A 25,551-nucleotide genomic window follows, 5' to 3' on the forward strand; every position below is an offset into this window, starting at 1 on the left:
AAGAATAAGAGACTAGGAACAGCAATTAATTCTAGTTATGCCATATGGCAGTATAGAACACTGGCTGGAACCTGAAAACCCAATTTCACAAGAGTCTTACTTATTCTGAATTTTAATCATTTTAGGATCAGCAAACATATGCCTACCAACCTGCCCCATTTACACAAAATTCTGAAGAATAATCACAATGCACACTCAAAAAATGATTGGTTTTTCCCAAATGGACTTAAAATTTCTCTCCTAGCAGATTCTCAAAATAAAGTAGCTGCTGACAGCTCCAGTTCAAACTCTCTATTAAATAAAATCTCCAAGAAGGTCTTCTTTTAGTACATAGTATCACTTGCTTTCTTACCATTTTCATCATCAGTTCACAAAATTACACAACTATAATTTTCTCTGACCCTGGATCTCGCAGTCCTGGGACTGCTTCAGGTGCTTACTCTCCTGTCCCTCTGAACTCCCTCCACCATGGCTGTCACTGCTGAGATACCCATTCCACCACAGTCTCTCTCTATTTCTCCTCTCTCCAGAATGGAGACATTACCATTTTCAGTATATACTCCATCCCCTGTCCTCTTAGAGCTAAGATACTTTCATCTCCTGTACATCTAATAACTTCAAGATAAGGACAGAGAAATCAGTTCTTGTTTTGTGAACTTTTGTCTCTGGTGCTTGAGAGACTGTCCTAATATTCCCTGAACATGTTTTAGTGATAACATTTACTGCACTAGGGCCAAAATGATTTTCTGCCACTTTCAATTCTAGTTCAATAAAAGAATAAGAGCTTTGTTTCTAACCCCTGTCATTTTTAATACCATAAAATGATTTAAAAAATGTAAAATTGAGTTCCATTTCCTACCGGACTACCAATCTCATATTAGCTTTCCTTTTATCAAATTTATGAGAAAAGTCAGAAATTGCCTTTCCTTAAAAAAAAAAAAAAAATCAAAAATTTCAGGATCCCCTGGGCAGAATGTTTGAATTGAATTTCAGCTTTCAATAATTGCTGGCCTAGAAGTTTTAAAGAAGTATAAAAGTTGGATATTTCCTCTTAGTTATGTCAGAAACAACAAACTGAAGGATTATCCCCTAGTTTACCGTCATACAAAATAGCAAGGTTACTCCTCGAAGATTCCCATCCTAAAAAATTACAAATATGTATTATTATGTTCCCAAATCGAGGTAGTCTATGGTTTTCTGAAACCAGGGTGAAGTCTACATTTTCTAAAATATAAAGTCAAACCAGTGATCTTGATTTTTGTAACATGAAATTACGAAAAATTTCAAACATGCAGAAAAGTTAAAAGAACAGCCATATAAATCCACCTCCTACAGTTTGATTTTTTGAGTCATTTTTCTATATATCAGTTCTCTCATCAATGAAGAAACAAAGGTAACTTTCAGACACGGTAAAAACCAAACCAAACCAAACCCACTGCTTTCTAGTCGATTCTGACTCATAGCGACCTTATAGGACAAAGTAAAACTGCCTCACAGAGTTTCCAAGGAGCGGCTGGTAGATTTGAACTGTGACCTTTTGTGATTAGCAGCTGAGCTCTGAACCACTGTGCCACCAGGGCTCCTTAGACATGGTAGACAGTTTCAACTGCCAAACTGTAAAATGGGCCTTGTGGTTATGACAGAATTTACAAATGAGATTCACTCACTGATATAACTTAGAGAAATAGCTAATTAGAGATTATGTGGGCATAAAGTTTCTGTAAATTATAATGAGAACCTTAACAAGGCTCACAAACTCAGGAGGGAGCCTGAATTTGAGCATTTAATTATTATGCATTTTATATAAACCATGCTTTATCTATGACAAAAACAATTACGAGGCTGCAGTATTTAAGACCAGGTCACTCCAAGTGGGGATTTTGTAACAACAAAGCACTAGCACCAAATTGGGATTTTCCTGGCTTTGCAAAACGTTGGTAGTGCTGGTTTGTAAATTCCCTCTTAATTGTCTGACTACAGTAAGAGCTGCCACTGGGACGGCTGTTCCTTTTCTTATGAGCTGTTGGTTCCCCTATGCTGATTTTTTTTTTTTTTTCCTTTCAGAAGATTGGCCCTGAAAGGGGCACCCTTTGAAGCCTGAAGAATCAAAGCTACTGCAAAGCACTGCTGAGAGATCTGAAAGAAATATGAAGAAACTACATCAGACCTGAGGCAATAGGCTGAGATCTTCCCAAACAGGTCAGCAGTTGGTCTGTAAAATATTCCCGTTGCAAAGGAGGTGATGACATCTTGTATAAATCAAAAGCCAAAACCCTGAGATATCTCATTTCCATTTTAAATACACGGGGTTAAATACGGATATCTTGCACTCAGAAAGTTCCTGTGGGATTGATTTTTTTTTTTTTTTTTCTTTTCCCATCTTCTCTGAACCCTTTGCTGAGAGTAATAAGCAGGCCCACATTTCATTATCAACCCTGCTAGCACTGCACTTCGGGGAGACTAGATGAGGCTACACAGTAGGAGAGAAGATTCAGCTTCTAAAGAAGAAATGATTCACACGGAGTGATTATAAAAGCCCACTTTAGGCCCAACTCATTTTCGACAAAATCATGAGATAAAATAAAATCCCAAGGAAATGAAATTTCCTGAATCATTTTCCAAATTAAAAAGAAAATTTCATAGTGACATCATGAAAGAAATCAAATAGAGATTTTAAGGTTTAGTAGGCATTGTTTGCATTTTTGCAACATTTGTAAAAAATTTAATTCCAAACAAGATTTTGGGGAGGTGACCTAGAAAGAAAACATAAGATCACCAATAGAAGAATCTTCAATTGTTGTGGAAATTATATACAAAGAGCAATACATATAGAAAGTGTTAGGGAAACAGCATCAGAACAAAGAGTATAGTTCCTGACAGCTGATCCAGCCCATTTCCTTCCCATTTGCTCCAGTTTCACTTCATCACAGAAAGTGGATACAGAATGGGACTGTATTAGAAGCAAGAGAAAACATGTAAATCAGAGAAAACCACAATCAGGAAGGCCCCAAGCCACAAAGTTCCTGGAAATCCACAAATAGATGAATGCAGAGAGGCATTTTTTCTTTGGCTTCCTACAAGCAGAGAAAATAATACAGCAGAGACAAAAGACTAGCTCCATATCAAATGAGACTAAAATCAAGGCCAGTGCAAACGGTGGTAAAAGGAAGACAGTAATTTCATATGAATGATCCTTTTTACACAACGCATGAATTAAAAGCCTCCATTTACAGACAAAAAGAAAAGCTTCATATATTAAAAAATGGACACCAACGGTTTTCTGAGACTTTCTAAGAAGAATCCATATTGAGCAGATAACAGGAATGTGCCCAAGTGCTAATGCTGGGTTAAATTCCATTAGAAATAAAGCAAATTTCAGCAACCTAACTAAACGGCTGGAGAACAGTGCTCAGCTTATTAAAGACAACCCAATGGGGGAGTCCAACCAGCAGGGCGCGGGTTCGGCTACCTGCCTAACTACTGGTCACATGTCAAAATTCCTTTTTACTCTTGACAGAACATACAGTTCTGTTTAAGGAGCTCAGTCCTAGAAAGAATTACATATGGCCTCGTTGTGCTAGTGATCCAAAAACTCTCTTAAAATTGCACTTTCTTGAGCTTTAATCTAAAATTTTAAAGACATAAAATTAAAATATCATAAACGCACTTTTATTATTAGCCATTTATTCTGAATCACCAAGGACTATACTGGTTATTACATTAAAAATTATTGAGAAGCTTTTCTATGTTTTTAATAAAAAGTTTTGAAAGGAGCAAATGTATTCATCCAAGATTTAAAAAAAAAACTATACTCATTGCTTAGCATGAGAAATACGAAAATATTGCTGCGTTTCAGAGTTACTGATATATAATGTTCATTTTATGAGACACTTAGCAGGAGAAACTTCTGTCCACTAATACTACCACAATGCCCCAGTGCAAAAGGGAAAAAAGGGTCTGTTTAATCTTGGAGTTGCTACCAAATCCAAGATACTCTCACAAGTGAAAGAAGAAGGAAAATAATCACCATCATAAAATCAAAAGGTGAGTTATACATTTAAAGTCTGCTTAGAACAGAGAACTTGCCATGAAGGAACACATAAGAAGATCACCTTCCTTTCCAGGTCTTAAAAGTTAAGTCAAGAGACCAACAGCGGTTAATATTTTATCAATCTCACCTATAGAACATTTTAGACTAAAGGAGCAATAACACCTAATGACCAGCTAAGGAGATTTCAAAAATCTTTAACACAATTGTGCAATCTCAATATATATTAACTGAATAAAAGAAAACCCATATAGGTATCTGGCATATAACTGATCAGTTGAGAGATAACACTGAAGTTGTAGGTTTTTGTTTTCTTCCTTCCTTTTAAGGATGGGAGGGAGAGATAGGACTGAGAATCAAGAAATGAAGTATTAATCTTCAAGATGTGGTCCAACCATTGCTGTCTTTTCAGAGTCTTTAAGCTTAGATGGACTGTACAAGTACCTCCTATTCTTTCTTCTGAGTTGACAATAAAGCTCCAGTATAAGTAGCAAAATTAAACCACAGAAAAAGGTATCAAGAGCAAATCTCAAAACTTGTAACACAAATGTACTAAAAGCACATTATACATTTTAAAAAAACAACAAAAAACAAACTCCTTGCCACTGAGTTAATTTCAACTCATGGCAATCCCACGGGTTACAGAGCAGAAGTGCTCCATACAGTTTTCTCAGCTGTGTTCTTTACGGAAGCAAATCTCTTCTGAAGCGTCTCTGGGTGGCTTTGAACTGCCAAACTTGAGGTTAGCATCCAAGCACAATTACACTTTAGTTCACTTAATAAGCCTACTTCATTTGAATATGTTTTGTTTTGGGGGTTTTAAGCTCAATAACCAACACTTAAGGGAAAAAAACTCTTTATGTAATTAATGGTAGTGATATTTATAGTACACTACTTTAAACTTTTTCTCTGAAGAGTTTTATTAAACTAACTTGTCTTTCTGCCTATAATACAAAGACTTCGGAATTATCTAGTCTTCAGCTAAATCCTGTTTTAAAACTGAAGCAATGTTAAACTGAAGAGAAAAACGTGAAGTTCCCAAAGAAAGCCTGAATTATTTTTAAGAGGTTTGTACTAGCGTATCATGTTTCACACAGGGCCATACACTAGCCACCCACAATGAGACATGTTCAAGATACTATTTCACCTGTACTTTAAATGTCCTGGGTTTTGTGGGTTTTATGCCATAACCCTTTGCATAAAGTTATTTCTTTATTTCTTTCTATTTCAGTATGCTATAAATCTACCTGTCTCTTCTTGGAACTCCTTTAGCATTATTAAGTTTCAAAGAAGGAAACAATACTCCAAGTTTGTTTCCATTGGCTCTGGCCTTCACTTCCAACAGTGAGAATAAATGACTAGTTGTCCCAAAAAGGGCCATCAAGAGAGAATTTATCCCTACCACAAAAATAAAAATATTCTATTTTCTTCATCCCTTCCCCCACTCTCAAAGTATTCTTGCTGTCAGATGGCCTCCACTGAATCAAACATTTAAGAAATGCTCTACCGTCTCTCCAAATGCATAAGAATGACATCAAGCTTCTGAGTGTAGATCATGTCTGCCTCATTCCAGGTGTCTAACATCTGATGCTAATCCTGCAGTGACCACCGTAATAAAGCAGGAGGAGCCTTTGCCTGGCTTTCATCCTAACCATTCTCTAAGGAGATGAATGAAAACTTGGACTTGGAATGTGAAAGACTTTAGTTCTTAGGTTTAAATGAGAAGGCAGTTTGAAGAACAGCAATGAAAATCACAGCTCAGAACATCAAAATACTCGCAACAGGGCTTCGTTTCCTTGGAATCACAGAAATTGCCATCAGTTTTGTCTTACATGGAAAGCATTACCCTTCACTGATAACATTTTCAAGGCAAAAAATTACATGCAAATACAGGTAAGACTTTAGTTTTTGTTCTGACGTCTAGGAAGAGAGAGAATACCTAAGCTACTTGGACTGAAAAACAGATGAGCACTTGGAGGACACCTATGACTCGACACAACGATCATCTCCTGTGGTCAGTCACTCTACACAAGAGAAAGGTGGCAAATAGCGCACTGTAACCACTATGATGGAGTCAGATGCTTTAACTTACATTCTGAGCCAGCCATAAATATTAGGGCCAAGCTCCTATAGCTTACCAAGAATCAGAGACAGTGCTATTTTTACTTCTCTCCACCCTTTTCACTCTCGAGCAGCTCAACATTATGGAAGAATGAAAGCAGGAAAACAGTAAAGATAGAAGTGGGAAATCATACCCCCCCACCAAAAAATAGTATTTTTATTTATCTAGTGGCTTTCCCAGATCATCCCGCTAAAGGTTTCTTACTAACCTTCCAAATAAGCACTGAAGAGTGAAATTAAAGTTTTAGATAGGTTCCTATCCAAAAAAATCTACCAAAAACCTAAAATACTATTGCTTTAATATGACTAAAGATAAAAAATTTTAATCACTTTCAATAATTTTTTTCATGTTACTTGGCAGTTTGCTATATACTCTCAGATTTGATGCCTACCGAGTTTGTTTTCATCTCCAGCTTTTTAGGGGAGATACAACTGCCACGTAACAAAGGTAAATGTGGCTGGCATTTTGCAAGCTTTCAGTACTTTCAAACCAATCAGTACCAATACATATAAACCCAAGTGCATAATGCTGACCAGCCATAAACGGGGCTATGGAGGTAATATGGCTAAAGACGGGGGTTCTGTAAAAGAAAGTTTACATTAGTGGCATGATGATTGAATGGGGGATATAAGGCAATTTCAAACAGTTTGCCAAAGGAAAGTCTCATTTTTCCATTTTCTTGTATAGTATCTAATTTCTGGCTGCTCATTTCCTCAGTGATCTGATAATTATGAAATTCTAAATAAAGTGTCATCTTTCTTGCAACAAATCAATGAACAGAAAGCTTCCATCAACAAGGCAGATGTTTCCTAAACCTCTTGCTGATGATTTCCTGAATGTCTACCTCACAAACCACACAGCAAGTTCTTTGAGAATGAGGAACCCTCTGTACCATAAAAAAATACAGCTTCAAAGTATTCGTGTGTGTCTATGTGTGCATTCAAAGAGAGGACTAAGAAGGATATGAAACTGACGGTAAAGAGTTACCATAAATTCTCCTTTTATTACCAGTTTAAGATTAAAATTTAGCCCTTTCCTACTGCTGTGGTACAAATATGGGAACTGTTTATTTGTCCCTACAAATGCAGTACAAGTTTTTTGCATTCCTTATCCCAGAAACAATTATACCAAATAACACCACCATATATACACAATTATATTTAGGGTAGCCTCTCCCTATAACACAATCTAAAATAGATTCCACCTTGATTCCTCATGCCATCCTTATAATAATCCTGTCATGCAAAGACAAAACTTGTGAAAATAAAAAATTCTGTAAGTTAATAACTAAGCCTTTAGGTACAGAGTAAGCCTAAACTTACCTACTAACAAAGTAACATATTATGGAGAAATGTGTTTTAAACACTCTTCCAGCCTACCAAAAATTAAAGATACTCCCATTTTTGCTGAAAGTCCCTATATTCTGCGTTCTGTTGGTTTCAATTATTCAGGGCAACCCAGGCTGATAATTACACAGTCCCCAGTTGCTGACTAAAAGTGATGCTTAATTAGCAAGCAGGAAGGATCGATTAAGATCCAGCAGGGCATCTTGCGAGGGTCTCTGACATTCCTGGAGGGAATAAATTCTGGCTGTGCCCTTCCAAAGGATAAAATCCCAAGCTTCTAAGGTGCTTCAATGATGTTTTTAAAGTAGATGCTAAGAACAGTCAGCCACGCAAATTAAATCCCAGTCATAACCCTGCAGGTGCTCTTCCTTTTCTAAAAGCGCTCAGTTCAAACACTCTGAACCACATGGCTGCCAGGTGAGAAAAGGTTAAAGTAACACTCACTTATCCCTGAATCTCATTCAGCTACCACATTTCAAGCAAGAAGTAATCGGGAAATTTGTTGTGAAGTAAGATTTTTATTTCTTTCTCCCCCAAGCAAGTGTACGCACCTATCAGATGCTTACATTCTAAAATGTACAAACTAGGTCAGGGCTTCTTATTAAAAAAAAAAACAACTTAATGCACATGATACTCCCCCCTAGTCTAAAAATAAAACATTCCAATATGGTCAAAGACTCAACTGGATGAGTTTGGTTTAAGTTTTCTATTAGGGAAGGAGATGTAGAAATAAAATCAGGACCAAAAATCCTAACAAAAAATGATTATCTCATACTACTAACACCTTCTCTTTAGTAATTTGAACAAATGTAAATGTTTAGCTTTCACCATTTTTTAGTACAATACAAAGGTATTCAGCTAATGCCAACATAAAAATCCAAGGCTAAAAACAAAGTAATTATCTTAAGATACATACTTATCAAAATATCTTTATTTTTTTTTATTAACTTTTATTGAGCTTCAAGTGAACATTTACAAATCAAGTCAAACTGTCACATATAAGTTTATATACACCTTACTCCGTACTCCCACTCGCTCTCCCCCTAATGAGTCAGCCCTTCCAGTCTCTCCTTTCGTGACCTTTTTGCCAGCTTCCAACTCTCTCTATCCTCCCATCCCCCCTCCAGACAGGAGATGCCAACACAGTCTCAAGTGTCCACCTGATACAAGTAGCTCACTCTTCATCAGCATCTCTCTCCTACTCACTGTCCAGTCCCTTTCATGTCTGATGAGTTGTCTTCGGGAATGGTTCCTGTCCTGGGCCAACAAAAGGTGTGGGGACCATGACCGCCGGCATTCCTCTAGTCTCAGTCAGACCATTAAGTGTGGTCTTTTTATGAGAATTTGGGGTCTGCATCCCACTGATCTCCTGCTCCCTCAGGGGTTCTCTGTTGTGCTCCCTGTCAGGGCAGTCATTGGTTGTGGCCAGGCACCAACTAGTTCTTCTAGTCTCAGGATGATGTAGGTCTCTGGTTCATGTGGCCCTTTCTGTCTCTTGGGCTCATAGTTATCGTGTGACCTTGGTGTTCTTCATTCTCCTTTGATTCAGGTGGGTTGAGACCAATTGATGCATCTTAGATGGCCGCTTGTTAGCATTTAAGACCCCAGACGCCACATTTCAAAGCGGGATGCAGAATGTTTTCATAATAGAATTATTTTGCCCATTGACTTAGAAGTCCCCTTAAACCATGGTCCCCAAACCCCCTCCCTTGCTCCGCTGACCTTTGAAGCATTCAGTTTATCCCGGAAACTTAAAATATCTTTATTTTGATAAACTAACTACACTATGCTTGCCTCCAATTAATTCAGTAAACCTAAGCTTCTACCAAATATAAAGAACTATGACATGTATGTCTTACTTGGTTAATTTATACAATATTAAAATAGGTTTCACTGATTATAAGTTGTTTTAAAGCATATGAAGAAGAATAATGGAACCAGTTTATACAAACCTGGCTTTGATTTGCTGAAAGCCCCGCAGAATATGTTCTCTGTGATCTCTTGCACTAGCACTGAGGTTCTCATTCCGCAAACCTTCCAACAGGAACTCTTCAGCATCTAAAATAAAAGGAAAGTTGGTCAACATAAAAGAAGCTAAGGGAAAAAGAAAAAAATCTGAAGGATTAATAGGTATTTTTTCTCTTTTAAAAACCTGATACATACCTATAAGTGACACACTCTGATAATCCAAGACCTTGCTATGGGTTTAGAAAGCTAGAGCATATATTAACCACAAGAAATAACTGTTTTCTAAGCAATTTTAAAGAAACATTTAAATGTGAGTTACTACTGATGGCAGAGGATGGACTATCAATTTTATAAACATGTAAATATTACAAACCAGTCACAGAAGGTCACAGGCCAATAAAAGCTAGAAAGAAATACCAATAAATACAGCTGAAATAAAAAATAGGGTTGAACTACAGAATCAAGAACAAAAAGGGCAGGCATTCAAACAAGAGAAATTAATTAGCAGATACATCATCAATGAAAATGACAATGCAACCAAGTGAAGGAACCCACATGGAAAAGAAAAATGTATCCAAGAGAAGGAAACTGCAATTAATGTGAGCATACATTATAAAATAGGGACATGCTTAAAATATATAATATGAAACAAATCAATGTTATGCTGAAGAAAAATTGGACATCTACAAATTTTCAAAAACAAAATACACTTGTAATTATTATAACTGCCAGAAATACTAGCTATGTACTTTAGTCTGCATAAAAAGGATTATCGTCTCTAAAAAGCATATAAATAAGAGTTTAAATTTTTCACTTCCAAACACTGTGCCAGTAATACAGAACTGTATCATATATACCATCAAAATAATGTTATGAATTTGTACGGTTGGGTTACAGAAGCAGACCTAAAAATTTGTTTTATGTTCACATCATTCAACACCAAACAAAAATTCTAGAGAGCCATCACCAGGAATTTTGATGAGGTAGAAAGTTCTAGAAATTGAGAATTTCACAGAGGACTACTGTCAGCTTCAAAGCCCTGCATCACATCTATTCCATACATCATTTAATAGGTTTCTCTAGGGTCCTCTGAGTACTAAAGAATGGGGAAATGGGAAGCTGAATTAAAAGGCAAAAATAACATGCCATATTAGCAGAATAAAGGACAAAAACTACAGGATCATCTCAATAGACTTAGAAAAATGCTTTTGACAAAGTTCAACACCCCTTCATGATAAAAACACTCTATAAACTAGGAATACAAGGGAACTTCCTCAACCTGATAAAGGACATTTATAAAAAACCAACAGCTAACATCATACTTAACAGTGAAAGACTGAATGTTTTCCTGCTAAGATCAAGAACAAGACAAAGATGTCTACTTGCCACTTATACTGAACAATGTACTGGTGGTGCTAGCCAGGGAAATTAGACAAGAAAATGAAATAAAAGGCATTCATGTTGGAAAAGAAGAAGTAAAATTATCTCTATTTGCAGGTGGCATAATCTTACACATAAAACCCACCCAAACTTGCTGATGTCAAGTCGACTCCGACTCACAGCGACCCTATCAGACAAAGCAGAACTGTTCCGTAGGGTTTCCAAGGCTGCAATCTTCACAGAAGCAGACTGCCACATCTTTCTCCCACGGAGCAGCTGGTGGGTTCAAACCCCTGACCTTTTGGTTAGCAGCCGAGTGCTTAACCATTGCTCCTTAAACTTTCATATAGAGAACTCTAAAGAATTCACTCAAAAAAAAAAAAAAAACTATCAGAACTAATAAACAAGCTCAGTAAGTTTGCAGGTACAAGATCAATATACAAAAATCAATTGTATTTCTATTCAGCAGCAACAAACAAACCAAAAATGAAATTAAGAAAACAATTTCATTTAAAAGAGCATAAAAATAATTAAGTATTTAGGAACAAGGATAAATGTAAAATTTATATTCTGAAAACTATAAACCATTGCTGAGAGAAATTAAAAAATATCTAAATAAATGGAAAGACATCCCATGTTCATGGTTCAAAATGCTTAATATTATTAAGATGGCAATACTCCCCAAACTGATCTACACATTCAGTGTAATCCTTATAAAAATCCCAGTTAACTTTTCTGCAGAAATTGGTAAGCTGATTCCAAATTTCATCTGGAAATTCAAGTAACCTAGGATATCTAAAACAAACTTAGAAAAAAGGATAAAGTTGGAAGACTTAGCACTTCCTAATTTCAAAACTTACTACACCAATAAAGACACTGACATACTGGCATAAGTATAGATGTATAGATCAAAGGGATAAAACGGAGAATCTAAAAATAAACCTTCATATTTATGGTGAATTAATTTTTGACAAGGGTACTGAGACAATTCAATGGGGAAAGAGTAGTCTTTTCAACAAAGGCGCTGGGACAACTGGATATCTGCATGAAAAGAATGAAACTGGACTCCCATCTCATACTATATATAAGAATTAACAAAAAAATGGATCAGACCAATGGAAGAGAATTGAGAATCCAGACATAAATCCATCCACATATCAGCAGCTGATATTTGACGAAGGCCCAAAGTCAGTTAAATGGGGACCAGACAGTCTTTTTAACAAATGGTGCTGGCATAACTGGATATCCATCTGCAAAAAAATGAAACAAGACCCATACCTCACATCAAGCACAAAAACTAACTCAAAATTCATCAAAAACCAAAATATAAAATCTAAAACAAAAAAGATCACGGAAGAAAAAATAGGGACAATGTTCGGAGCCCTAATACACGGCATAAACAGTATACAAAACATTACTAACAATGCAGAAGAGAAACTAGATAACCGGGAGCTCCTAAAAATCAAACACCTATGCTCATCCAAAGACTTCACCAAAAGAGTAAAAAGAAAAGATTACCTACAGACTGGGAAAAAGTTTTTAGCTATGACATTTCCGATCAGCACCTGAGCTCTAAAATCTACATGATACTGCAAAAACTCAACTACAAAAAGACAAATAGCCCAATTAAAAAATGGACAAAAGATATAAACAGGCACTTCACTAAAGAAGACATTCAGGTAGCTAACAGATACATGAGGAAATGCTCACGATCATTAGCCTTTAGAGAAATGCAAATCAAAACTACAATGAGAGGACTAAACCAAAAGCAAAGAAGCTTCCTGAATAAACTGAATGCTTCGAAGGCCAGCGTAGCAGGGGCAGGGGTCTGGGGACCATGGTTTCAGAGGACATCTAAGTCAATTGGCATAATAAAATCTATTAAGAAAACATTCTGCATCCCACTTTGGAGAGGGGCGTCTGGGGTCTTAAACGCTAGCAAGCGGCCATCTAAGATGCATCAATCGGTCTCAACCCACCTGGATCAAGGGAGAATGAACAACACCAAGGACACAAGGCGATTACGAGCCCAGGAGACAGAGAGGGCCACATGAACCAGAAACTACATCATCCTGAGACCAGAAGAACTAGATGGTGCCCGGCTACAACCGATGACTGCCCTGACAGGGAACACAACAGAGAACCCCTGTGGGAGCAAGAGAGCAGTGGGATGCAGACCCCAAATTCTCATAAAAAGACCAGACTTAATGGTCTGACTGAGACTAGAAGGACCCCGGTGGTCATGGCCCCCAGACCTTCTGTTGGCCCAGGACAGGAACCATTCCTGAAGCCAACTCTTCAGATATGGATTAGACTGGACAATGGGTTGGAGAGGGATGCTGGTGAGGAGTGAGCTTCTTGGATCAGGTGGACACTTGAGACTATGTTGGCATCTCCTGCCTGGAGGGGAGATGAGAGGGTGGAGGGGGCTAGAAGCTGGAGGAATGGACACGAAAAGAGAGAGTGGAGGGAGAGAGCGGGCTGTCTCAGTAGGGGGAGAGTAACTGGGAGTGTGTAGCAAGGTATACATGGGGTTTTGTGTGAGAGACTGACTTGATTTGTAAACTTTCACTTAAAGCACAATAAAAATTAAAAAACAAAAAAACTACAATGAGATTCCATCTCACTCCAACAAGGCTAGCATTAATCCAAAAAACACAAAATAATAAATGTTGGAGAGGTTGTGGAGAGACTGGAACACTTGTACACTGCTGGTAGGAATGTAAAATGGTACAACCACTTTGGAAATTGATTTGGCGCTTCCTTAAAAAGCTAGAAATAGAACTACCATACAATCCAGCAGTCCCACGCCTTGGTATATATCCTAGAGAAATAAGAGCCTTTACATGAACAGATATACGCACACCCATGTTCATTGTAGCACCATTTAAAATAGCAAAAAATGGAAGCAACCAAGGTGCCCATCAACAGATCAATGAATAAATAATGGTATATTCACACAATGGAATGCCACTCATCGATAAAGAGCAGTGATGAATCTGTGAAACATTTCATCACATGGAGGAATCTGGAAGGCATAATGCTGAGTGAAATTAGTCAGTTGCAAAAGGGCAAATATTGTATAAGACCACTATTAGAAGAACTCGAGAAATAGTTCAAACAGAGAAGAAAATATTCTTTGAGTGTTACGAGATGGGGGAGGGAGGGGGGAGGGAGAGGGGTTTACACTAATTAGGTAACAGATAAGAACTATTTTAGGTGAAGGGAAAGACAACACACAGTACAGGAGAGGTCAGCACAACTGGACCAAACGAGAAGCAAAGAAGTTTCCTGAATAAACTGAACGCTTCAAAGGCCAGCGTAGCAGGGGCAGGGCTTTGGGGACCATGGTTTCTCTATTAAGAAAACATTCTGCATCCCACTTTGGAGAGTGGCTTCTAGGGTCTTAAATGCTAGCAAGCGGTCATCTAAGATGCATCAATTGCTCTCAACCCACCTGGACCAAAGGAGAATGAAGAACACCAAAGACACAAGGTAATTATGAGCCCAAGAGACAGAAAGGGCCACATAAACCAGAGGCTACATCTGCCTGAGACCAGAAGAACTAGATGGTGCCCGGCTACAACCGATGACTTTCCTGACAGGGAACACAACAGAGAACCCCTGAGGAAGCAGGAGAGCAGTGGGATGCAGACCCTAAATTCTCATAAAAAGACTAGACTTAAAGGTCTGACTGAGACTAAAAGCACCCCAGTGGTCATGGTCCCCAGACTTTCTGTTAGCCCAAGACAGGAATCATTCCCAAAGCCAACTCTTCAGACAGGGATTGGACTGGACAATGGGATAGAAAATGATACTGGTGAAGAATGAGCTTCTTGGATCAAGTAGACACTTGAGACTATGTTGGCACCTCCTGACTGGAGGGGAGATGAGAGGGCAGAGGGGGTCAGAAGCTGGCCAAATGGATACGAAAAGAGAGTGGTGGGAAGGAGTGTGCTGTCTCATTAGGGGGAGAGCAATTAGGATTATAAAGCAAGGTGCATATAAATTTTTGTATGAGAGACTGACTTATTTGTAAACTTTCGCTTAAAGCATAGTAAAAAAAAATGGATCAAAGATCTAAATGTAAGAGTTTAAACTATAAAACTCTTAGCAGAAAACATATGCATGTATCCTTGTGATCCTCAATTAGACAAATGGTTTTTCAGATATAACACTAAAAGCACAAGCAACAAAAGAACAAATAGATGAGTTGGACATCATCAATATTAAAATCTCTTTGCGCTTCAAAGGATACCATAAATAAAGTGAAGAGACAACCCACAGAATGGAAAAAATTTTTTGGAAATCACATGGCTGATAAGAGGCTTGTATATAGAATATGTAAAAAACTCAACTCAATAATAAAAAGGGCAAATAACTCAAGTATAAGAATGGGCAAAGGACTTGAATAGACATTTCTCCAAAGAAGATATGCAAATAGCCAATAAGCACATGAAAAGATGTTCAACATCACTAACCCTCAGGGAAATATAAATCAAAACCACAAGGAGATACCACTTCATACCCACTAGAATGGCTACAATCAAACAGACAACAATGAGTGCTCCGAGGATGTGGAGTAATTGGATCCCTCATACATTCATTGCTGGTGGGAATGTAAAATGGTGCAGCTGCCTTGAAAAACCATCTGGCAGTCGAAAGGCTAAACAGAAAAGTTACCATATGGCAGATATTCCACTACGAGAGATATACCCAAGAGAAATGAAAACAGGCATTCAAACAAAAACCTGTATACCAATATTCATAGCAGCATTATTCTTAATAGCCAAAAAAATAAACAACCCAAATATCTATCAACTGATAAATGGATAAACTGTGGTATATCCATACAATGGAATATTATTCAGCAATTAAAAGAAATTAAATACTGAGATTTGCTACAACATGGATGAACCTTGAAATCATTATGCTAAGTAAAAAGAAGACAGATACCAAAGACTACATACTGTATGGTTCCATTTACATGATCCAGAACAGGCAAAGTTACAGAGACAGAAAGGAGATTAGTGGTTGCAGAGGGAAGGCTAAGGAATTCGAATTTTCTTTTACATAATAAAATGTTCTAAAACTGACTCTGGTGATAGTTACATTAACTCTGTGAAGATACTAAAATCTATTGAGTTGTACACTTTAAAAGGGTGAATTACATGGTATGCGAATTATATCAATGAAACTGTTCAGCCGAAACTGTTCAGGTTCAGATAGTTTTATGCATGAAATCGTTCAAATTTTTAAGTAATAATTCTCATTCTATATAAACTATCCGAGAGCATAGAAAAAGAGGCAAGTTTCTCAAATCATTTATTAAAAGCTAGAATAGCCCTAATTCAAAAAGAGAGCACGTAAAGAAACCACAGTTTAAAGTTATTATAGATACAAAAAGTCTAAATAAAATACGAGCAAAACAAACCTAGAAATATATTAAAAGAATAATATAAAGTTTATCCTGGGAATATAAAAATGTTTCAATATTATATGATGTATTATATATTTATTTAATAGGTTAAGGGAGAAAATCCATACAAGCTTCTCGGTAAGGGGCAAAAAAAAAAAAAACTTCTCTGATTATCTGTTTGTGACAAAACTAGTAAAATATAAACAAAAAAAATCTTCTTAAGTATATATGTCTGTGTATGTACATATATGTATGTATACATACATACCACGTTGTTGTTGTTGTTGTTGTTAGGTGCCGTTGAGTCGGTTCCGACTCATAGTGACCCTATGCACAACAGAACGAAACACTGCCCGGTCCTGTGCCATCCTTATAATCGTTATGCTTGAGCTCATTGTTGCAGCCACTGTGTCAGTTCACCTCATTGAGGGTCTTCCTCTTTTCCACGGACCCTCTACTCTGCCAAGCATGATGTCCTTCTCCAGGGACTCATCCCTCCTGACGACATGTCCAAAGTATGTAAGACACAGTATCGTCATCCTTTGCTTCTAAGGAGCATTCTGGTTGTACTTCTTCCAAGACAGATTTGTTCGTTCTTTTGGCAGTCCATGGTATATTCAATATTCTTTGCCAACACCACAATTCAAAGGCGTCAACTCTCCTCTGGTCTTCCTTATTCACTGTCCAGCTTTCACATGCATATAACGTGATTGAAAGTACCATGGCTTGGGTCAGGCACACCTTAGTCTTCAGGGTGACATCTTTGTTCTTCAACACTTTGAAGAGGTCCTTTGCAGCAGATTTACCCAATGCAATGCGTCTTTTGGTTTCTTGACTGCTGCTTCCATGGTGGAAACCCTGGTGCCGTAGTAGTTAAGAGCTACGGCTGCTACCCAAGAGGTCAGCAGTTCGAATCCTCCAGGCGCTCCTTGGAAACTCTATGGGGCAGTTCTACTCTGTCCTGTAGGGTCACTATGAGTCGGAATCGACTCGACAGCTGTGGGTTTGGTTTTTTTTTTTTGTTTGCGTCCATGGTTGTTGATTGTGGATCCAAGTAAAATGAAATCCTTGACAACTTCAGTCTTTTCTCCGTTTATCATGATGTAGCTCATTGGTCCAGTTGTGAAGATTTTTGCTTTCTTTATGTTGAGGTGTAAGCCATACTGAAGGCTCTGGTCTTTGAGTAAGCGCTTCAAGTCCTCTTCACTTTCAGCAAGCAAGGTTGTGTTATCTGCATAACGCAGGTTTTTAATGAGTCTTCCTCCAATCCTGATGCCCTGTTCTTCTTCATATAGTCCAGCTTCTTGTATATCTGCTCAGCATACAGATTAAATAGGTATGGTGAAAGAATACAACAACCCTGACGCACACCTTTCCTGACTTTAAACCAATCAGTATCCCCTTGTTCTGTCCGAACAACTGCCTCTTGATCTATGTATAGGTTCCTCATGAGCACAATCAAGTGTTCTGGAATTCTCATTCTTCGCAATGTTATCCATAGTTTGTTATGATCCACACAGTCGAATGCCTTTGCATACTCAATAAAACACAGGTAAGCATCCTTCTGGTATTCTCTGCTTTCAGCCAGGATCCATCTGACATCAGCAATGATATCCCTGGTTCCATGTACTAGCATCATATTTATTGCTGAAAAACTGTCATTTGATCATTAAAATAAAAAACAAGACTGGTTTGCCAGTTACTCCTGCTATTGATTAGTCATGTTCTAGAAGCTACAGACAAAACTATGTTTAAGGGGAAAATTTTTCTTCAGCTTTTCTAATTTTCTTCAGCTTCAACCTCAACTTGCAATATGAGCAATTGACGGTCTGTCTGCAGTTGGCCCCTGGTCTTGTTTTAACTGATGATATTGAACTTCTCCATGATCTCTTTCCACAGATGTAGTCTATTTGACTCCAGTATATTCCATCTGGTGAAGCCCATGTGTATAGTTGCCGTTTATGTTGCTGAAAAAGGGTATTTGCAATAAAGAAATCATTGGTCTTGAAAAATTCTATCATTCCATTTCTGGCATTCTTTTTATCACCACAGCCACGTTTTCCAACTACTGATGCTTCTTTTTTTTTTCTAGCTTTTGCATTCCAAATCACCAGTAATTATCAATGCATCTTGATTGTATGTTTGATCAGTTTCAGACTGCAGAAACTGGTAAAAATCTTCAGTTTCTTCATCTTTGGGCTTAGTGGTTGGTGTATAAATTTAGATAATAGTCGTATTAACTGGTCTCCCTTGTAGGCATATGAATATTACACTATCACTGACAGCGATGTACTTCAGAATACATCTTAAAATATTCTTTTTGACCATGAATGTGACATCATTCTTCCTCAATTTATCATTCCCAGAATAGTAGATCTTATGATTGTCTGATGCAAAGCAGCCAATACCAGTCCATTTCAGCTCATTAATGCCTAGGATATCAATCTTAATGTGTTCCATTTCATTTTTGATGACATTCAATTTTCCTAGATTTGTACTTCGTACACTCCATGTTCTGACTATTAATGGATGTTTCAGCTGTTTCTTCTCATTTTGAGTCATGCCACATCTGCAAATAAAGGTCCCAAAAGTTTAACTCCAGCCACGTCATTAAAGCTGACTCTATGAGGAGGCAGCTCCTTCACAGTTGTATTTTGAGTGCCTTCCAAGTCCATAAGAGTCAAAATATGGCCTTGAGTATATCCCATCTGAATTTAGAGACCATTTCAAGAATAGATTTGACACACTGGACACTGATGACCGAAGATCGGACGAGTTGTGGAATGACATCAAGGATATCAGACATGAAGAAAGCAAAAGGCCATTAAAAAGCCGGGAAAGAAACAAAAGAGCAAAATGAATGTCAGAAGAGACTCTGAACCTTACTCTTGAACGCAGAATAGCTAAAGGGAAAGGAAGAAATGATGAAGTAAAAGAGGTGAACAGAAGATTTCAAAGGACGGCTTGAGAAGACAAAGTAAAATGTTATAATGAAATTTTAAGACCTGGAGTTAGAAAACCATAAGAAAGAACACACTCAGCATTTCCCAAGCTGAAAGAACTTAAGAAAAAATTCAAGCCTCAAGTTGCAGTATTGAAGGATCCTACTAGGAAAATATTGAACAATGCAGGAAGCATCAAAAGAAGATGGAAGGAATACAGAGTCAGTGTACCAAAAATGATCAACATTCAACCATTTCAGGAGGTAGCATGTGATCAAGAACCGATGGTACTGAAGGAAGAAGTCCAAGCTGCACTGAAAGCACTGGCAAAAAACAAGGCTGCAGAAATTGATGGAATACCAATTAAGATGTTTCAATAAATGGATGTGGCACTGAAGGTGCTCATTTGTCCATGCCAAGAAATTTGCAAGACAGCTACCTTGCTACCCAACTGGAAGAGAACCATATTTGTGCCCATTCCAAAGAAAGGTGATCCAAAATAATTATCAAACAATATCACTGACATCACACATACTAAAGATAATTCACAAACATTTGCAGCAATATATCAATAGGGAACGGCCAGAAATTCAAGCCGAATTCAGAAGAGGACATGGAACAAGGAACATCATTGCTGATGTCACATGGATCTTATCTAAAAGTAGAAAATATCAGAAAGACATTTACCTGTGTTTTATTAACTATGCAAAGGCATTCGACTGTATGGATCATAACAAATTATGGATGATACTGTGAAGAATGGGAATTCCAGAACACTTAATTATGCTCATGAGGAACCTGTACATAGACCAAGAGGCAGCCGTATAAAGAGAACAAAGGGACACTGCATGTTTTAAAATTAGCAAAAATGTCTGTCAGTGTTGTATTCTTTCACCATACTTATTTAATCTGTATGCTGACCAAATAATCCTGGAAGCTGTACTGTATGAACAGGGACATGCCATCAGGATTGTAGATAGACTCATTAACAACCTATGATATACAGATGACACAACCTTGCTTGATGAAAGCGAAGAGGACTTGAAGCATTTGCTGACGAAGATCAAAGGCTACAGCCTTCAGTATGGATTACACCTCAACGTAAAGAAAACAAAAATCTTCAAAACTGGACCAATAAGCAATATCATGATAAATGAACAAAGATCGAAGTTGTCAAGGATTGCATTTTATTTGGATCCATAATCAACGCCCATGGAAGCAGCAGTCAAGAAATCAAACAATGTACTGCATTGAGTGAATCTTCTGCAAAAGATCTCTTTAAAGTGTTAAAAAGCAAAGATGTCACTTTTAGGATTAAGGTGCGCCTGACCCAAGCCATGGTATTTTCAATTGTCTCATATGCTTGCAAAAGCTGGACAATGAATAAGGAAGACCAAAGAAGGATTGATGTCTTTGAATTATAGTGTTGGTGAAGAATATTGAATATACCACGGACTGCCAGAAGAATAAACAAATCTGTCTTGGAAGAAGTACTGCCACAATGCTCCTTAATAGGGAGGATGGCAAGACTTTGTTCGTCTCACATACTTTGGACATGTTATCAGGAGGGACCAGTCCCTGAAGAAGGGTATCATGTTTGGTAAAGTAGAGGGTTGGCAAAAAAGAGGAAGACCCTCAATGAGAAGGACTGACCCAGTGGCTGCAACAACGGGCTCAAACACAGCAATGATTGTGAGGATGGTACAGGACAGGGCACTGTTTCATTGTTGTACACAGGGTCACTGTGAGTCTGAACCAACTCGGTGGCACCTAACAACCACCACCACCACATGGAGAGTAGTTAAAAATAATTTATATTTTAATCATCAATAGGAATAAAATACACACTTTAATACTTCACCTTCCATAAGGATACTCTTTCTGATTCACTCTAATCATCTTTCCTTGTTCACAGCTACCTGAAAACCAGCTCAGCCCACTACCACTGAGTGAGATGAAGATGGGGAACAAAACTAAAGTCTATTTATCTGAATTATGAGCTGTTGGGTGTCATCAGGTCGATTTGATTACATAGCAGAACTCTGCAGTTGAGTGGATTACAGAGTAGAACTGCCCCACAGGGTTTCCTAGGCTATAATCTTTAGGGATAGAAGCTGTGGTGGTCCAACGGTTAAGCACTTGGCTGCTAACCCAAAGGTCAGCAGTTAGTGCCCCTGCTGCAGAAAAGACCGAGCAATCTGCTCCCAGAATGATTACAGCCTAGGAAGCCCTATGGGGTAGCTCAGCTCTGTCCTATAGGGTTGCCGTCAGTTGGAATTGACTCAACAGCATACAACAAAGTTTACAATAGCAAATTGACAGGTCTTTTCTCCCTTGGAGCTGCTGGTGTGTTCAGGCCTTTTGGTTAGCAGTTGAGCACTCAACCACTGCCTCACCAGGGCTCCTAAATTCTGAGTAATACTACCTTAAGCTTGGACAGTGATTTTTATTTTACTTATTTTTTCGCATTCTAAAAGGAACCCACACATATTCTAAAACATTTATAGAACTGGAAAAGTACAAAGAAGATAATAAAAATAGCTTTAATTTCACTACCCAGAGATCACCACTGTTAATATATTGATGTTTATCATGGTACCTGCCTGACATGTAGGAAGGACTCAATAATAGATTAGTGAATGAATTTAACCTAGCTTTCTCTCCCTGCAACTTTTTTGCAAAGTGTTAAAATTATACCCTATGCCACTTCTGTTTAATTAATAGACCTTGTTTTTCAAAACATTTTAGATTTTACAAAAAAATCGAGCAGATAGTACAGTTATTTTCCACTAAAAAATGTTTTATTATTATTATTATAGCCATCCTAGTGGGAATAAAGTGGTATCTCATTGTGGTTTTGATTTGATTTCCCAAATGACTGATGGCACCCTTTGACAGCTCAGCTGTTAAGTGTGCAGGACTGTAGGTAGGACACATGTGCAGATACTTAGTTCGCTGGTTTGATTCCAGCTCAAAGGAGGTGCCTGATGCTTTAAGGATCTCTTGTTGCACAGTGGTTAAGTACTAAACTACTAACTGAAAGGTTGGTGGTTAAATCCACCAGCCACTCCGTGGGACAAAGATGTGACAGTCTGCTTAAAGATTACTGACTTGGGAAACCCAATGGGGCAATTTTACTCTGTCATATAGGGTTGTTATGAGTTGGAATCAACTGGACAGCAATAGGTTTGGTTTACGGATTTCAACACTGATGGGACCCCCGGAGGCACAACGATTAAGTGCTCGGCTGTTAACAGAAAGGTCCCTGGAGTTTCCGCCAGCCCTCCAGAGGAGAAAGATGCTGAAGTCTGCTTCTGTAAAGATTAGAGCCTTAGGAACCCGATGGGGCAGTTCTACTCTGGGGTTGCTGTGAATTGGAATCAGTTTGCTGATGGCTATGGGTTATGAGTAATGACTGACCGTGTTGAGCATCTTTCCATGTATTTGTTGGCAATTTGTATACCTTTTTTTTTTTATTAACTTTTATTAAGCTTCAAGTGAACGTTTACAAATCCAATCAGTCTGTTACATATAAGTTTACATACATCTTACTCCGTACTCCCACTTGCTCTCCCCCTGTTGAGTCAGCCCTTTCAGTCTCTCCTTTCGTGACAATTTTGCCAGCTTCCCTCTCTCTCTATCCTCCCATCCCCCCTCCAGACAAGAGTTGCCAACACAATCTCAAGTGTCCACCTGATATAATTAGCTCACTCTTCATCAGCATCTCTCTCCCACTCGCTGACCAGTCCCTTTCATGTCTGATGAGCTGTCTTCGGGGATGGTTCCTGTCCTGGGACAACAGAAGGTCTGGGGACCATGGCCGCCGGGATTCCTCTAGTCTCAGTCAGACCGTTAAGTATGGTCTTTTTATGAGAATTTGGGGTCTGCATCCCACTGATCTCCTGTTCCCTCAGGAGTTCTCCGTTGTGCTCCCTGTCAGGGCAGTCATCAATTGTGGCCGGGCACCAACTAGTTCTTCTGGTCTCAGGATGATGTAGGTCTCTGGTTCATGTGGCCCTTTCTGTCTCTTGGGCTCTTAGTTGTCGTGTGACCTTGGTGTTCTTCATTTTCCTTTGCTCCAGGTGAGTTGAGACCAACTGATGCATCTTAGTTGGCCGCTTGTTAGCATTTAAGACCCCAGACGCCACATTTCAAAGTCGGATGCAGAATGTTTTCATAATAGAATTATTTTGCCAATTGACTTAGAAGTCCCCTCAAACCATGTTCCCCAGACCCCCGCCCTTGCTCTGCTGACCTTTGAAGCATTCATTTTATCCCGGAAACTTCTTTGCTTTTGATCCAGTCCAATTGAGCTGGCCTTCCATGTATTGAGTGTTGTCTTCCCCTTCACCTAACTAGTTCTTATCTACTGATTAATCAATAAAAAACTCTCTCCCTCCCTCCCCCCTTCGTAACCACAAAAGTATGTGTTCTTCTCAGTTTTAATATTTCTCAAGCTCTTATAATAGTGGTCTTATACAATATTTGTCCTTTTGCCTCTGACTCATTTCGCTCAGCATAATGCCTTCCAGGTTCCTCCATGTTATGAAATGTTTCACAGATTCGTCACTGTTCTTTATCGATGTGTAGTATTCCATTGTGTGAATATACCACAATTTATTTACCCATTCATCCGTTGATGGACACCTTGGTTGCTTCCAGCTTTTTGCTATTGTAAACAGAGCTGCAATAAACATGGGTGTGCATATATCTGTTTGTGTGAAGGCTCTTGTATCTCTAGGGTATATTCCGAGGAGTGGGATTTCTGGGTTGTATGGTAATTCTATTTCTAACTGTTTAAGATAACGCCAGATAGATTTCCAAAGTGGTTGTACCATTTTACATTCCCACCAGCAGTGTATAAGAGTTCCAATCTCTCCGCAGCCTCTCCAACATTTATTATTTTGTGTTTTTTGGATTAATGCCAGCCTTGTTGGGGTGAGATGGAATCTCCTCGTAGTTTTAATTTGCATTTCTCTAATGGCTAATGATCGAGAGCATTTTCTCATGTATCTCTTGGCTGCCTGAATATCTTCTTTAGTGAAATGTGTGTTCATATCCTTTGCCCACTTCTTGATTGGGTTGTTTGTCTTTTTGTGGTTGAGTTTTGACAGAATCATGTAATTTTAGAGATCAGGTGCTGGTCTGAGATGTCATAGCTGAAAATTCTTTCCCAGTCTGTAGGTGGTCTTTTCACTCTTTTGGTGAAGTCTTTAGATGAGCATAGGTGTTTGATTTTTAGGAGCTCCCAGTTATCAGGTTTCTCTTCATCAATTTTGGTAATGTTTTGTATTCTGTTTATGCCTTGTATTAGGGCTCCTAGGGTTGTCCCTATTTTTTCTTCCATGATCTTTATCGTTTTAGTCTTTATGTTTAGGTCTTTGATCCACTTGGAGTTAGTTTTTGTGCATGGTGTGAGGTCCTGTTTCATTTTTTTGCAAATGGATATCCAGTTATGCCAGCACCATTTGTTAAAAAGCCTATCCTTTCCCCAATTAACTGACACTGGTCCTTTGTCAAATATCAGCTGCTCATACGTGGATGGATTTATATCTGGGTTCTCAATTCTGTTCCATTGGTCTATGTGCCTGTTGTTGTACCAGTACCAGGCTGTTTTGACTACTGTAGCTGTATAATAGGTTCTGAAATCAGGTAGAGTGAGGCCTCCCACTTTCTTCTTCTTTTTCACTAATGCTTTGCTTATCCGAGGCTTCTTTCCCTTCCATATGAAATTGGCGATTTGTTTCTCTATCCCCTTAAAATATGACATTGGAATTTGGATCGGAAGTGCGTTATATGTATAGATGGCTTTTGGTAGAATAGACATTTTTACTATGTTAAGTCTTCCTATCCATGAGCAAGGTATGTTTTTCCACTTAAGTGTGTCCTTTTTAATTTCTTGTAGTAGAGCTTTGTAGTTTTCTTTGTATAGGTCTTTTACATCCTTGGTAAGATTTATTCCTAAGTATTTTATCTTTTTGGGGGCTACTGTGAATGGTATTGATTTGGTTATTTCCTCTTCGGTGTTCTTTTTGTTGATGTAGAGGAATCCAAGTGATTTTTGTATGTTTATTTTATAACCTGAGACTCTGCCAAACTCTTCTATTAGTTTCAGTAGTTTTCTGGAGGATGCCTTAGGGTTTTCTGTGTATAAGATCATGTCATCTGCAAATAGTGATAACTTTACTTCCTCCTTGCCAATCCGGATACCTTTTATTTCTTTGTCTAGCCTAATTGCCCTGGCTAGGACTTCAAGCACGATGTTGAATAAGAGCGGTGATAAAGGGCATTCTTGTCTGGTTCCCGTTCTCAAGGGAAATGCTTTC

General features: G+C 38.3%; 1 protein-coding gene across 2 annotated transcripts in view; it reads right to left on the reverse strand.

The window, feature by feature from the left end:
- The window catches only part of SKAP1 (src kinase associated phosphoprotein 1), a 297,177-nt gene that overhangs the window by 238,026 nt on the left and 33,600 nt on the right, over window positions 1–25,551 (reverse strand). For both annotated transcript variants that reach the window (XM_010594359.3, XM_064271181.1), the window contains exon 2: window positions 9,469–9,574. In XM_010594359.3, coding sequence (XP_010592661.2) covers window positions 9,469–9,574 — 106 coding nt within the window. The remainder of the gene's footprint in view (window positions 1–9,468; window positions 9,575–25,551) is intronic.

This window comes from Loxodonta africana, chromosome 18, assembly GCF_030014295.1.
Source record: "Loxodonta africana isolate mLoxAfr1 chromosome 18, mLoxAfr1.hap2, whole genome shotgun sequence".
Classification (NCBI taxonomy): domain Eukaryota; kingdom Metazoa; phylum Chordata; class Mammalia; order Proboscidea; family Elephantidae; genus Loxodonta; species Loxodonta africana.